Below are 15,307 nucleotides of genomic sequence, written 5' to 3' on the forward strand. Positions count from 1 at the left end.
TAAAAGCTTGTAAATGCGCTCATGTGACAACTGCATCACCTTTTTTGGAAGCGCCCTTTGGAATGAAATGCTCGCTTTTACACTTGCACCCCGATGTCTAACTCCACGAACCATCCTGCTGCCGAAGAAACAATGTGAGCCCTTAGGTTTCTGAGACTGAACATTTTACGGGAGTAGAAAGGCCAGTCTTCAGCACAGCACCTGCTGGTTACCACCTGCCATCTATTCTGACAGCAGCAGAGCACGTGATCATGACATCACCAGGGGCCCCTTTATTTTCCTGAGATGATTCAATAACTCTGCGTGCATTTCGGTAATCTTTCTTATGCACACAACACTGTCATTAGAAACAACCTGTATTCAGTTCATTCCCACATAGGGGGGAATCTGACTTACTGATAGGCTGAGAAGGATCTGTCAAGCTTCTCATAAATACCTGAACGCCAATCAGTACACCATCTGGAAAAACAACTGAAGAGACAGTTCCATTTGTAATTTGAAAATTCTGTTTGGAATATCCCACTAATTATGTAGTGCTTATCAACGAACACCAAAATAGGTAAGGTCAGATATGAAGAAAAGCAGACATCTGCAAATCTCAAAATGTCATGAAGAAAACACTATTCATAAGGGGAAAAATAGTAACACGGAAAGTCATTAGAAACAAAACCCTCTTCAATGAAACAAAAGATTATATAAAATTATAGTAAAATTTAATTATAGTAAAAACAAAATCAAGCAAATTAGTAAAGAATGAGAGTCCTGTTTTGGTGAAGGCTAACGTGACACATTCTTTTTAAGAGTTACAGAAACTAAGACATATCTAGCTTATAACTAACCCACTAAATACTCAAGATCATTTGTCCTTTTCAATATTATTTATCTTAAAGGCACAAAATAGTTGTATTAAGTTTTCTTGGCATCAATATTCCTTACTAAGAAACACTGTTCTTTGATAAAAAACCTTAGTGAGTTACATTTTGAAAGTGTAGGGGCAAGAACGAAACATCATAGTTTTGAAATCTTCACAGTATATTCCTAAAGCTGATGTATATCAGGCTTTATATTCCTAAGACCTCTCTCCTGTAAGTTCTGACACAGCTCGTGGTGTCAGAACTTAAGGTTCTTCCAAATTACTTAAGGCTTCTCTTTCCTGTGAATTTTCATGTGTGTTTTGAGGTTAGAGGATTGCCTGAAGACTTTGCCAGTGTTCACATTTCTAAGGCATTTCCCCACTGTGCAATCTCAGATGGTTATTTAGCCTTGAGGAAGAAATGAACACTTTCCCACACTGCTGACATTCATAAGGCTTCTCTCCACTATGGGTTCTTAGATGGACAGTGAGAGCTGAAGGATGAGCAAAGCCTTTCCCACATTGTTTGCACTCAAAAGGCTTTATTCCACTGTGAGTTCTTTTGTGCCCAGTTAAAGCAGTGGAATCTTTAAAAGCGTTCCCACATTCTTTACATTCATAAGGCCTTTCTCCACTGTGAGTTCTCTTATGTGTAGTTAGGTGAGTGGCCTCTCTAAAGGCCTTCCCACAAACACCGCATTTATATGGTTTCTCTCCACTGTGGGTTCTTATGTGTGATTTGAGCACACTTTGAGAAACAAAGGCCTTCCCACATTCTGTGCATTTATAAGGCTTCTCCCCACTGTGAGAACGTATGTGGCGACGGAGAGAGAAGGAACAATTAAAGGCTTTCCCACATTGCTTACATTCATAAGGTTTCTCTGCACTGTGAGTTCTTTTATGGTTAGTGAGTGTTGAAGATAGACTAAACCCTTTTCCGCACTGCTTACATTTATATGGTTTCTCTCCACTGTGAATTTTTCGATGAGAAGCAAGGTGTGATGAAACGCGGAAAGCTTTCCCACATTCTTTACATTCATAAGGCCTTTCTTCACTGTGGGATTTTAAATGTGCACTGAGGGATGAAGAATATTTGAAAGCTTTCCCACATTCTCTGCATTCATAAGGCCTTTCTTCACTGTGGAATTTCAAATGCACACGGAGGGATGAAGAATATTTGAAAGCTTTCCCACATTCTCTGCATTCATAAAGCCTTTCTTCACTGTGGGATTTTAAATGCAGACTGAGGGTTGAGGTACACTTGAAAGCTTTCCCACATTCTCTACATTGATAAAGCCCTTCTTCACTCTCAGACTTTAATTGTGCACAGAGGGCTGAGGAATGTCTGAAAGCTTCCCCACACTGCTTACATTCAAGAGGTTTCTCTGCACTATGAGTTCCTGAGTGTCTGGTGAGGGCTGCGGGAACCCTAAAGACTTTTCCACGTTCTTTACAACCATGCCGTTCCACACCAGTGAGTTCCGTCAAGGGAGTTTCATGGGCAGAGAGACAAGGGGCATCCTTCTCCCGATCCTGACATGTAAGAGGGTTCTTTCTTTTAGGAGCACTCACAGGAGTGCTTAAGTGACAAAGACACCTGCAGGATTCTTGACATTCCGTACACGGACAGGTGGTACATTGAGTGTGACACTGGATTTGCTGGCTATAATATGCCTGATCCAAGAAAGCTTTTCCAAAAGTAGAGCTTTGAAAACAATTGGGTTGGGGGGCGTTTCTTTGTGGCACATCACGACATGGAAGCTGGCCAAAGGGTTTCTCACAAGGATGGCCTCCATTCACTGCAGCATCACTCTTTACTTTATGGATCCTGTTAAAAACAGGCAGCATATAGTTAGAAATGCATGTCAGCCATTTCCGAAGACCAGACACTGTGTCTGTGGTATGAAATTTATGCCAACTCATATCATGTTTAATGGGTTAAATTATCTGCCAGAAATGTTACCACTTCAGTCACTGAATTGAGACTGAGAGAAATGTCTTGAAATACTCGTTATGTTAAATTTATGAAAAGGTTTCACTGTAAAAACTCCCTGAATACTTCATGTCTGGTCTTTTCCTTCAGGATTCTCAATCCCTAGGAAATCTTAGCAGATATTGTATTACTACCAGGAATAATAGAGATTGACACATATTCCAAGTGGAAAAACCTGTCATCATCTTTAGACAGGACAGCACTGAATTTTTCCTGCTTTGGTCAAAATCTGGTTGATATGCAACATGTCCACGATTCTCACTTAGGCTGGTAAACATTAGTAATTGCTGATGCTATAGAAGCTGATAAGCCATGGTACACAAGGGGACTTCTGAAAGTTCATTGAAATATTCCATAGCTTCTATTTCCAATTTTCTGTGAACTTTTTAAAGCCTAATCAGAAATTGATTTTCTTGACACCTGATGATTTTTCCCCTATGCACTGTCTATCCTTGCGTGAAAGATACTCACCTCAAATGCCTCCTCTGGTATTTCTGCTGGTCTTTACTGCCATGTGTCCCCCATATTTCTGCTAACAACGGGGACCAGGCACTACTGTTTCTGAATGTGGCCAGAATATGTTCACTGGATAACTTTTCTCCATGATTAAGTCTTCCAGACCCTGATCCAGTAATACAGGTTGAGATTCTCAATAAACAGCCAAAAAAACCCCAACAAAACATGTGCGACAAAAAAAAAAAAAAAAAACTCACAATAGCAAACTCATACACAATGATAGACATGGCAACATTTTTACAATTTCATTACGCGAAGAAGGTTGAAAATAATTCATGAGGACATACTTCCACAAAGATTGAGTGATAGGGGCATAAAGAGCAGCAATTCCATAGAAAGGCAATGTCCACCATATACATGGAACTCTTGAAGGGTAGATGGGATCTCAGGACGCAGGGATGAGGGGTCTGCTCATCAAAGCAGTGTGCTTAGCCATTGGTGGGGCTTTGTCCTCCCACCACATGCTGATCTGTAAATGGCTCTACTCAAGACCACTTCCCACCCTGCAATGCCGTCATCCAAAGATTCCCTCCTTTCCTGGTGCTCCCTCTGCAGTATCCCTGGATAAAGCTGATCTCCATGGTCCTCTCTACTCCAGGAAAATGAGCAGCTATAGCTGGGATTGGACTTGTCACCAATGTATGTTCTACAGGATTGCAGTCCACAACAATGGACATTTCTCCATAACAAATACTTTGCTCTTTCGTCTCCCAAGATGGGCAGCTATTCATTTACTTACAGCAAAATATATATGCAAACTTGTAGCAGATACAGTAAATGTTACAACAGCGTTTCAAATAAAAGGGTGATCCTGTCCCCCATGGGGTACCAGAAGGATACACAAATGCTGTGAGGGGATGTTCAATTATTTAATGATAGGAATTGAGTCTCCACTCCAGGGCCCTCACCATTCACATGGGGTATGATTTTGTTCTGGGTCTTAGATGTCTGATACCTAACTCCATTACAACACCTCATGATCTCACAGGATCATGTGCTTCTTCCATGTGAGCTTAGCGGCATCTCAGCTAGACAGCCGCTTATTTATCTTCAAGCCTTGAAGACCCCAGATAACTCTGGATAGCCGGGCACCATCAGCTTTCTTCACCACATTTGCCTAAGCACCCACTTTGTCTTCAGTGAACGTGTGGGGAAGGTAAGCATCATAGAATGCCGTGTTGTTTGAACAAAGTGTTCGTGTGTTGAGGGAGTACTTGAGTCGAGGCCCAATGTCCATCTGCAACCTTAATTCTTAACAAAGAGATAAGAGTACAAAGTCTATAGTATCACTTTTCATTGCCAGCGGGAGAAATGAACGCATACTTAATACAAAAAACTTCAGACTCGTGAGGAAACCAAGATAATATGAGCTCCATCAGCAAGGGTGATGGCTTTTTAATATTTAAATGCATTTCCATTCCGCAGCCCAAGTATACTGGAACAATTGGAACCAATAAAACATTTTATTTACTGAGGTGGGGCAAAAAGTTCATCATTCTTACCCACTGACGCTAGATGTTGCAAAGTTTGCACCATCACATCTCGGTAGATTTTCTTCTGAGAAGGATCAAGCAGAGCCCACTCTTCCTGGCTGAAGACCACAAGCACATCCTCAATGTCCACTGGGTCCTACAATGACCACACACTCAACATAAGCAAGGTATCACATATCCCAATATTTACAAGAATAAACAGTGAAGCTGATAGCTGATGGAAACAGAGGATTCACAGAAACATTAACACAAACATCCGAAATAAATGCTGGTGCTCAGATTAGTACTTTCAGAAGAACTACACACACATTCTAGAGTTTTTTGGGCCTAATAAAATTTTTAATATGTATATATATAAACAGTTGGGTCGCAAGGCACCCTGAAGATATTTGAATGCCTTTAACCTATTTATTACATGATAGGACCTGAAACATGAAAATTCACGACCTTGAAGAGATATAGAGTTTTGTATAACTACTCAAACCTAATGTGCAGAAAGAAGATGGAACAGGACATACAAGACCCAAGTCACAATGTTAAAAGGGACTCATCGACTCATTTAATATATCATGAAGGAAAGAAATACAGATGACCAGTATTCTTGCGTGAGGTCCTAAGAGCTGAGAAATTTAGAAAGTGAATTATGCATACCAAGTCAAAGAAGTCAAGAAATTCAGGAAAACATGGCCTTGGTTAAAACAAAAAACTTAAATCTAGTGAAATGTTGACACTACACAAAATCTAACAGAAAACAGTAGAAGAACCCACGGGGTGGATTGGGGAGGAAGTCCTGTGGGTTCAGATTATTGGAGAGTTGACTACAAGGTCGGCAGTTCAAAACTATCAGATACAACAGGGAAGAAAGATGAAGCTTCCCATTCCTAATAAATCAGCAGCCTTGGAATCCCACAATGTACCTTAGGTGTGTATCCTAGTTACATAATCTTATGTCAACTGAAGGGGAAAACAAACAAACAAACAAAAAAGACAGAAGGGGTGGAATCCAGCCTGTCAATCAGGTCACAGGCTAATGCCTCCTGTGGGCGTGGCCTTCTCATGAGGATTCTGGGACCTTCCACTCTTTCTCCCTGGAGGCAGCCTAACACTTTCATTGATCAGACTCAAACCTCAACTTGAAAACGAGCAGAAAAATGTGAACGCAAAGGTGACCGTCAGGGACGTGAGAAACGATTCAGCACCACATTTCATTAAGAAGTTGCAAGTTACAACAATGAGATCCCGTTACTCGTGAGGTTGAGAAAGCTTCAGCTCCAAACCAATTACAACCTCAGGAGGAGCACCCACGGGACACTTCCAAGTCACGGCTACTGGGGACACGAGATGGTTTTCCTTTGCTGTCGGCCTCTTAAAGACCTGAACACATTCTTAGCTAACTCAATGCCATTGAGTCCATACGAATATAGGACAGGGTATAATTCCCGCTCTGGGTCCTGAGGTTGTACATCTTCCTCAGAGCAGCTGGTGGTTTCTAAAGCTGACTTTGGGATTAGCAGCCAAATGAGTAACCATAAGACCAACAGGGCCCCAGGGATCACACTCTTTGTGATTTACCACACTGAGCTGAAGACAGACGCACACACAGAAACCTGCAAACAAATACCACAGATTCACTCCTGAAGGCCAGAAAATTGGAGGGGTCTCCAAGAAGCCCTTCACAAGATTAATGACTAAGGAAACTGTGTATCCACACACGGGAGTAATACTCTTAACAAAGAGAAACCAAGGTCAAAATCCAACTAAACATATTACAGAATCTTTATTCAATGCTAAGAAAAAGGAAGCCACAAAGGTCCAGGACATAAGGTTCCAATGATCAGCTTTTTGGAAAAGTAACAAGACGACGGAAGACAAGTGGTCAGCATTCAGAAAAGAAGGGATGGTATTGGGGTGAGGGGTGGAATAGGCATAGCGATTTGGGGGGGCTGTGAAACTATTCTCAATGATGTGATAAGGAATCCATGAGGTTTGGCATTTGTCACATCCTAAGAAGTGTGCAACACGGAGAAGCTGCTGGATTTACATGATAGCTGTATGCTGACCACAGCTGTGGTCCTTAACACAATTTCATGTCAACGTGAAGATCTATGGAAGTGCAGGGACAACCTGATGCCAGGGGCTTGGGTGGAGAGCAAATGTTTGGGGAATGATGAGGGCAACGGACGTACAAATGAGCTTTACACAGTTGATGTATGTATGGTGATAGGAGTTGTGAATCCTTAACAAAATGATTTAAAAAAAGAAAGTGCAGGGGCAGGGTTCAGCCTGTGAATCAGATCACAGACTTTGGTAGTTAACTTGGTGTCATAATCTGGTACATAATCGGGCATCAATTTGGAACTTGAGAGGATTAAAAGTGAAGGCGTGGAGCCTAGTTTGTCAATCGGTTGATAGAAAATGAAGCCTGTGTGGGCATGGACTTTCCCTGAGATTCTGGGAACACTGGGATTTCCTGCACAGAGAAGGAAGACACTGTCACTATCTGCTCACTCACTTGGAAACTCTCTACAGAGAAGGCTAACTTCCTGTGAGACATCCCTGACGAGAAGACACATGGACTTACCTTGATGCAGCCCTTGGTGCTGGAGAGGCCACCTGGAGGCCGCTGCCAACACTGAGAAGCCTACAATGCCACTGGATGCACAGGACTTCTCATCCATTGGCTTGTGATGGTCCTGTACTTGGTGTCATTCCACGAATCTGAAGAGGACTTTAGAGATTGGTATCGGACAAACGGACTTGATCTGCACTGGGCTGGGATGCTTTCTTAATGTACAATTATCCTTCATATAAAAATGTCTCTTATACACATGAGTGTCTATGAATTTCGTTCTCTAGTCTACCCAGACTCACACACAGTCTGATGGAGTCTCTTGTGGGTGTGAACTTCCAAGAAGGAGGGTCCTGAGAACCTCCACCCCAACTCTGCCTTTGCCTCCCAGCTCGCTGACCCTGACGCTTCCAGAGGCCTGCGAGGACTACCTCCCCGTACCCACTGTCCTCTGACCTCCTGCATTCTGCATCATGTGGCTGTGTGACTCTGAAGAAGGCCTTGGGACTGGTATGAGACTTACAGACTTGAGTTGGCCTGGGCTGCGATGTTTTCTTGGTATGTTATTACTTACTGCGATAAACCCCTTTCTTACACATAAGTGAGTATCACTCTATTTGTTTCTCTAGTCAACCGAGACTAACACAATCACATATCAAAAATGATCAATTATGCCACATTTATCAGGCTAATGCAAGACACGTTGAAACCTGAAACAGGAGGAGTACAGAGGAACAAGTAAGGGGTCATGGACTCTGCAGGATCCATTCCATTCTCTAATCAACTAATCTCAGACACCTCTTTAAAAGAAAATTATGAGTGGAAAACAAAAATGAATGACACACTATCAGAGAAGCTAAAATGTGTAGGATAGTCCTTATGTAATGGTGATATATTCTTGACAATTCAAAGGATTCCCTGACTCTACAGGTAGGGACATGAGCAAAACAGGAATCAGCAATACATTAAATCCCTCACTCATGGAAGGTGGAGAAGAACAATGGAGACACCAGCAACACATCGGGGTGCAGAGCGGTGGCCAGGCCAAGAGTGAACACAGCAGCACTCACTGGACTCTTCAGACTGGACTTCACCAAACATGCACCAGAGATGAGACTTGAGGCTGCAAAGGGCTGATCCAGAGGATCTCTGAGGAGTGATTTCCCAGACAGAGGAAACAGGCAGAGAACAAACCTCAAGGTGGGAAGGTGTCTTGTGTGTTTCAGGAAGAGCCATAGGTTGGGTGTCACTGGAACAGACCTAGATGTGGGAGAGCAAGGGGAGAGGAACCTGACCGGTGATTTGTTGTCAGAGGACAGATATTCTCAGGAACCTGTTGGAACTGAAGAGAGTCTACCTTCTTTCTCATCGGGGTGCAGAGCAAGGTAACCTTTCTGAACACAAGAGGAAACTGATCACACAGCTGTACAAGAATTGATGTGGACAAGAGACAGCAGGAAACCTTGAGTTATGAAAAAACCAGGTTAGAAATAATGACAGTCCCACACCCATTCATGTTGTATTTTGGACTCCTCCTTCTCCAGCCTCATCACCTGCTATTCCACCCTAGCCTCACTCTGGCCTCACTCTCCCCTCCCTCCCCAAGCAGGGCCTCTGTATTGGCTATTCCCTTGCTCAGTGTATCTTACCCTCCCTCACTTTCTTCAGGCGATTGCTTAAATTTCACCCTCTCAGTAGCGAGGCCTTCTTCAGGAACGACACTTGCTGCAAGCCCCCTGTTCTCTACTGTCCTTTCCCCCACTGCATTTACACTATCTGATACATTACCTCGTTGATTCACGGCCATTTTTGTTCTCACTGGGCTGCAAGCTCCAGGAGGGCATATTTCTAGAGAAAGAACCCTGGTGGGGAAATGGTTGCACATTGGAAGGCTAACCACAAGGTCAGTAGTTGAAAACCACCAGGTGCTCGTCGGGAGAAAGGGGAGGTTTTCTATTCTAGCAGAATGACGTTCTCAGAAACCCATAGGGTGTAAGCAGTTCTACCGTGTCTTATAGATTCGGAATGACTAAATAGCAGTGAGTATGTATGGACCAGTTCAGTTCACTGCTGCATATCCAGCACTTGAACTTGAGTGAGGACATCATATGTCCTCAGCCCTTATTGATTAAATGAAGGCATGTAGGAATGGCATGCGCTGCTGATAAGTGTACAGATTTGTAAAGGGCAGTGTAAAGTATGCTGGTAAAACAGAACAGGTTACAGCCCTAAGGATCATGGGCAGCCTGAAGGCTGGGAGGGCCTTTGAACTGAGCCCTTCTGTAAACCTCCCATCAAGCCTGCAGGCCAGTCCATTCGTATCCAAATTTAGTCCACAGCTGGGTGCCCTGGTGGAGGAAGGGATATGAAGGTGTCCCTGTGGGGGAGTGGTTTAGATCACCTTCAAGTATGTTCTCAGGGGCTCTAATGCCTTGGAGCAAGTAAACAAATTTAGGAGTTTGTTAAATATGGTTTTGAATGCATGGATGTGCTTTATACAATTGATGTATGTATATGTATGGATTGTGATAAGAGTTGTATGAGCCCCTAATAAATTGTTTAAAAAAAAAGAAATAATGACAGTTTAACCTGTGCCAGTGTCTAAGAACGTTCAGAAACACAGATCCACTGAACACAGCTGGCACACACGCATTTGCACATAGAGCAAAGATTAGTAGCACTAAACAGCGCACACTGCAGTCGAGCATAGAAGATCAAAGGACACATTTGACTTGAACGGTTAAAACGTTGGCAGCAGATTCCCCCCCTTGGATGCGTGCTAGAAATGATCTGGTTTCCAACATTTTTTGTTTTATGGTTGGTATTTTTTGTTTGCTTTTTCTTTGTACACATGCGGTGTTTGGTCACTGGGGTCACCCTCGTGAAGTTGTGTTATATGTTATTTCGTTTTTTGATATATGAAGCTTGAAATGCATGAACATATATAGCAAATGGAAGGTTTGAGGGAGGAGGGGATACATTGTTGGTGACGAGGTGAAATGGAGATGTCAAGGAGTTCATGTAGAAAAGGAATGTTTGGAAACTGATTGCGGAGCAAACGTACAATTCTGCTCACATGATGGAACTATGGATCGACAGATATTAATTCCCAATAATACAATATTTTTTAAAGTAAAGAAATACACAAAACAGCCCAAAAGATTGTCACAGGTACCCCAGCACTCACCATATCTTGGCTGCAGTTTTGAGGTGTCAAGGGTGTGTGGTCTATACAGTCAACAAAGCCCTTCAGGAGGAGGAATGGAGCGAGATACAGAGCACAGGGCAGGCTGGAGTCCGATGAGGAATGTTCCGGCCACACACAGGTCAGAGCACTTGAAGTCCTGCCTTGACACTGGTGGATGTGCAAGATGAACACCCAGGTCCCCAGCTGCCTGGGCTGCACTGGGTCTCCTGCACCAGAGGGAGAGCTGAAATGGAAGCAGCACAGGGAGGACACAGAGGTGAGTAAGCACCAGGCAGCAACAAGAGTTTGGTTTCTCCCTGGTGCCAGCACTGCTCCACTCTAGGGACAAGTGCATTGAAGGCAGAACAGGCTCCGCACCCACAGTAAATCCTGCTTTCTTCATTTCCAATTCCCCAATCTAAACCTCATCCATCTCCCAGGACTTCCTACATGACTTTTGACGTTATAAAATAATCATCAGAAATGCTGAGTTTTTCCAGTGGAGAGGTCTGAGGGGCTGGTCCCTATCCCAACTTCTAAGTGGACACCTGTCCCTTCCCCCACAAGAATTTATTTGAAGGATGGCACTGAATGTACAGTTCCGGGAGAGGGACATTATCTGTTAGGAGCACCTGGGAGCAGGTAAAGGGGGAGGAGGAGGCAGTGGAGCACATTCTGGCCCACCAGGCCTTGAGGACGATGATCCCCAGAAGAGCAGGTAGTCCACAGAGAGCACCACATGGCCGGACCTACAGTGAAACAGGATGATCCCTCAATAACCCATAGCCCTACAGAAGACAACACCGGAGACATAGTGGGAACTGCACCCGATCTGATCCCGCCACAATGAGGCAAAACACTAAGGGGGTACAAGGGAACAGAGCGGCGAGCTCCCCAGGAAATGCTGAAAGTGGACTTTGGCATCAAGGGTTAGTTCCCCAACAGACTGGATGGTAAAATACTCCTAAAGGCCAACAAACAGTCCTTGAACTAACTACAATATATTCTTTCCTGTTATGTTTTGTTCACTTTTTTATCATTGGGTTGTTGTTCTGTGGCTGCATATTGTTGATTGGTGTTGCTCTTTCTTTTGTGTATGTTACCTCCACAGGTGTGTCTACCTGAGATAGGCTGGATGAATAATCTGGAGGAGAAAACAACAGGCCCGACAGTTCCAGGGGGACATGGGAGAGGGGTAGGTTGGTGGAAAGGTAGTGGTGTTAACAAACCCAGGGACAAGGGAACAACAAATGATCCAAATTGGTGGTGAGGAGGGTGTAGCACGCCTGGTAGGGTGTGATCAAGGGTAATGTAACCAAGAAGAATTACTGAAACCCAAATGAAGACTGAGCATGATAGTGGGACAAGAGGAAAGTCAAGGGAAATAGCGGCCATCTAGCTGAGAAGCAACAAATACCCCACGGAAGAAGCACACCAGTCTGTGTGATCACGAGCCTGTGTGATGACGAAGGGATCAGTTATCAGGCATCAAATCAGAAAAATTTCATTATGCATCGCTGAAGACAAGCGATGCATAAGCAAATGTGGCAAAGAAAGCTGATTGTGCCTGGCTATCAATAGATATAGTGTCTGGGGTATTAAAGGGTTGAATGAAAATAGGCGGCCATCTAGCTCAGAAGCAACAAAGCCCATATGGAAGAAGCACATCAGCCTGTGTAATCATGAGGTGTGGAAAGAATCAGGTATCAGCAGAACGCAAAAGCCTATGGTAGTGAATGAGCGGGGGAGTGTGGATAGGAGACACAAAGCCCATTTGTAGGCCACTGGACACCCCTTACAGAAGGGCATAGGGAAGGAGACAAGCCAGTAAGGGTGTGATGTAGCAACGATGAAAAATACAACTTTCCTCTAGTTCCTAAATGCTCCCCGCTCTCTGACTATCATGATCCCAATTCTACCTTACAAATCTGGCTAGACCAGAGGATGTACCCAGGTACAGATAGGAACTGGAAACAGGGAATGGAGGGCAGATGACCCCTTCAGGACCACTGGGAGGGTGTAGGGAGGGTGGGTTGGAAAGCGGGAACCAATTACAAGCAGCTACAAGTGACCTCCTTCCTGGGGAACGGACAACAGATATGTGGGTGAAAGGAGACGTCAGACAGGGCAAAAGATGAGAAAATAATAATTTATAAATTATCAAGAGCTGATGAGGGAGGGGGGGGGGGAAGAATAAATGAGGACTTGATGGCGGGGCTTTTCTTTTTTAAACATTTAGCTAGGGACTCACACAACTTTGCATCAGGTCCTCTTTTTTTCCCCCCTTCTTCCCCATTCTCCCTCCCTCATGAGACCTTGATAATTTATAAATTATTATTTGGTCCTATGATGCCAGAGGCTTAAGTGGAGAGCAAATGTTTTGAGAATGATGAGGGCAATGAATGTACAAATGGGTTTTTTTTGTTGTTTTTTTTTAATCTTTTTATTGGGGCTCATAAGGCTCTTATCACAATCTGTACATACATCAAACAAATGTTTTTATACCATTGATGTATGTATGGATTGTGGTAAGAGTTGTCTGAGGCCGTAATAAAACGATTAAAAAATAAATTTAAAAAAAGAAAAAAGTTGTACACAGTGTGATGTTTGCCCTTCAAGGAAGGGGGTACACTCCTCACCATCCTCAGTCTACCTGACCCGCAGGATGAATTCTTCCCTGGGTGCCTGGTCTGGGTCAGGAGCAGTCCTCACAAGTCCGGCGCCAGGAGACACAGCAAACAAAGCGGGGTCACCTTCAGGTCGCGGCCTGTACCCGAGACCACGCCCTTGACGGAAGTCACACCTGATTTTGAGTCCAGGCCGTGAACACCTGAGATAAGCGTCCAGTCAGTTAACGTTCCTAGTTGACTCCTTGTCTGGAAGCCGCCCACGATCCCTACCTCACACTGCACTTCCGTGCGTTACAGCAGGCGCCGTGCGGACCTGCTCCAACTGCTGCCCCTCCGACCGGCGGAGGCGGCCTTCCTGAGGGGGCTCCGCGTGACGGGCCGAGGGGGGAGGGGAGGCCACGTGACGGAGCGCGCGCCACTCTGAGGACCGAACACGACGTTAAAAGAGAAAGAAAAGCAAGGGCCCCGCGTGGGGACTGCGGGGCGCGCACGGGGACGGGGCGCAGGCCGTCCGCCCGGGGTCCGGACGCTGCACGTGTCTCCACACGCGGGGCGCCGGCAGAGACGCCGAGACCGCGCGGAGACGGGCGACCCCCGCCCGGCGGGCTGCGGACGGGCGCGCAGGGGGCGCTGGGGACCCGGGAGGACGCGGAGGGCGCCCTCGGGCCGCGGCAGGGGCTGCGGGACCCCGGACGGGGCGCTGGGACCCCGGGAAAACTCACCTCAGACGCGCGCGGAGAAGCGCGACCAAGCGCGCGGCCTTTCAGGGAAGAGCACTTCCGCTTCCGGTCTCGCGGTGCCCTTGCTTGAGCTTCCGGGCGGGAACGCGGTGCGTTTGATTCGTGACCGTGCGGTTCATCGGTTCCGCTGGCGTTTAGTTCCAGCCGCGAGATCCAAGTGGGCCTCACGAGGAGCAGAACTCCCTACCAGGAAGGGGAGGCGGTCTGGGAGCGACCTTGCGGAGCAGGCGGCATCCTCCCTGGGAGATTTCGGAGACGGTAACTCAGGACAGATGCACGAGCCCTGGCTGCCTCCCGCGGTGGGGCTGCGACTCCAGCTGCTGACCCTGCAGAAGCAGCTTGTCCCCACAGGGCATCTCCTAGGTCGACCCCGGCCGTCCTCCATCCCGGGTCGAGACAAGCCTGGATTTCCTTCCACACGTGTGTGAGGTAGATTTTGCAACGCACAGAAAGCAAGCAAAAGCAGAAACCAGTGTCAGAGGTTTAAATTCACAGCTCCCTGGTGAGGTTCTGGGGTCCTCAGGATGAAGGTGAGTTTTATAACCCAGGTCTGGGGGTGGAGGGTAATGGGAGCTGTAGATTTTCCATTGCAACTTTGCTACCTGCAGATCCTGGGCTGAGCAGCAGTGTTCTAAGTTCTCTGTCACAGCCCTCCTGCTGCACCTGGGCCTGGAGGGCCACCCAAGTGGAGGGGAGCCCTGACCTCGGGCAGCATCCCTGAAGTGCTTTCACAGGTCTGGGTGTCTCTTCATTCACCTGCCCTGCCATTCCCGCTTCTGCCTGACAGCAAGGAAGAGCTCAGAGGCTGATTGGAGAAATCAGAGACACATTGGGGAGCAGTCGTTCGTTGCAGAAGTGGACATTTGAGAAAAATCAACATGTGTGTTAGAGAAATGATTTCTTCTCAAATGATAGTTCCCCCATCTTGAGAAATGTTGACGTCTCTACCTTTCCTTATAGTTTATAACCTGTCACTGTTAGGAGCCATCCCAGCCATGCTGTCTAGCAAAGCTACAGCCGGGGGAAGATGCTGGAAGGGAAGAGCTTCCCAGGGAGGGTTTCCAACATTCCTCAAACATTTTACTGTTGTTAAATCCATTCTTGAGAATGCTGTGCATTGTCATGGTTAGCGCACCTGGAGCGGATGTGAAGGCAGTTTTGAGAAGTACGAATGGAACCAGATCTAAAACTTGCTTCAATATGATGGGGCTTTCCTTAACTGAGGCATTGGGGAGGCTTAGACAGAGATATCTTTGGGAATTCTGAGAAGGTTATGTGGGAATTGAGTGAGGAAGAAACCCCAAAGTTGAGATCAAAGCAGAAAAT

The 15,307-nt window shown here is 45.6% G+C and overlaps 1 protein-coding gene across 2 annotated transcripts; it reads right to left on the reverse strand.

Annotated features, from left to right (window-relative positions):
- Positions 1–252: 252 nt before the first annotated feature.
- Positions 253–14,043, reverse strand: LOC142435583 (uncharacterized). Of its 2 annotated transcripts, none has more exons than XM_075539815.1 (5): positions 13,964–14,043; positions 10,612–10,855; positions 4,865–4,991; positions 3,318–3,468; positions 253–2,681 (listed from the first exon to the last, which is right to left on the reverse strand). In XM_075539815.1, the coding sequence occupies exons 2-5, from the start codon at positions 10,612–10,614 to the stop codon at positions 1,220–1,222; spliced, it is 1,743 nt and encodes a 580-aa protein (XP_075395930.1). In that variant the 5' UTR covers positions 10,615–10,855; positions 13,964–14,043; the 3' UTR covers positions 253–1,219. The 2 variants fall into 2 exon arrangements, with proteins under 2 accessions (XP_075395930.1, XP_075395929.1); XM_075539814.1 differs by lacking the exon at positions 13,964–14,043 and adding an exon at positions 13,265–13,957.
- Between the last annotated feature and the right edge of the window lie 1,264 nt (positions 14,044–15,307).

The sequence above is a fragment of the Tenrec ecaudatus genome, chromosome Y (genome assembly GCF_050624435.1).
Source record: "Tenrec ecaudatus isolate mTenEca1 chromosome Y, mTenEca1.hap1, whole genome shotgun sequence".
Classification (NCBI taxonomy): Eukaryota; Metazoa; Chordata; class Mammalia; order Afrosoricida; family Tenrecidae; genus Tenrec; species Tenrec ecaudatus.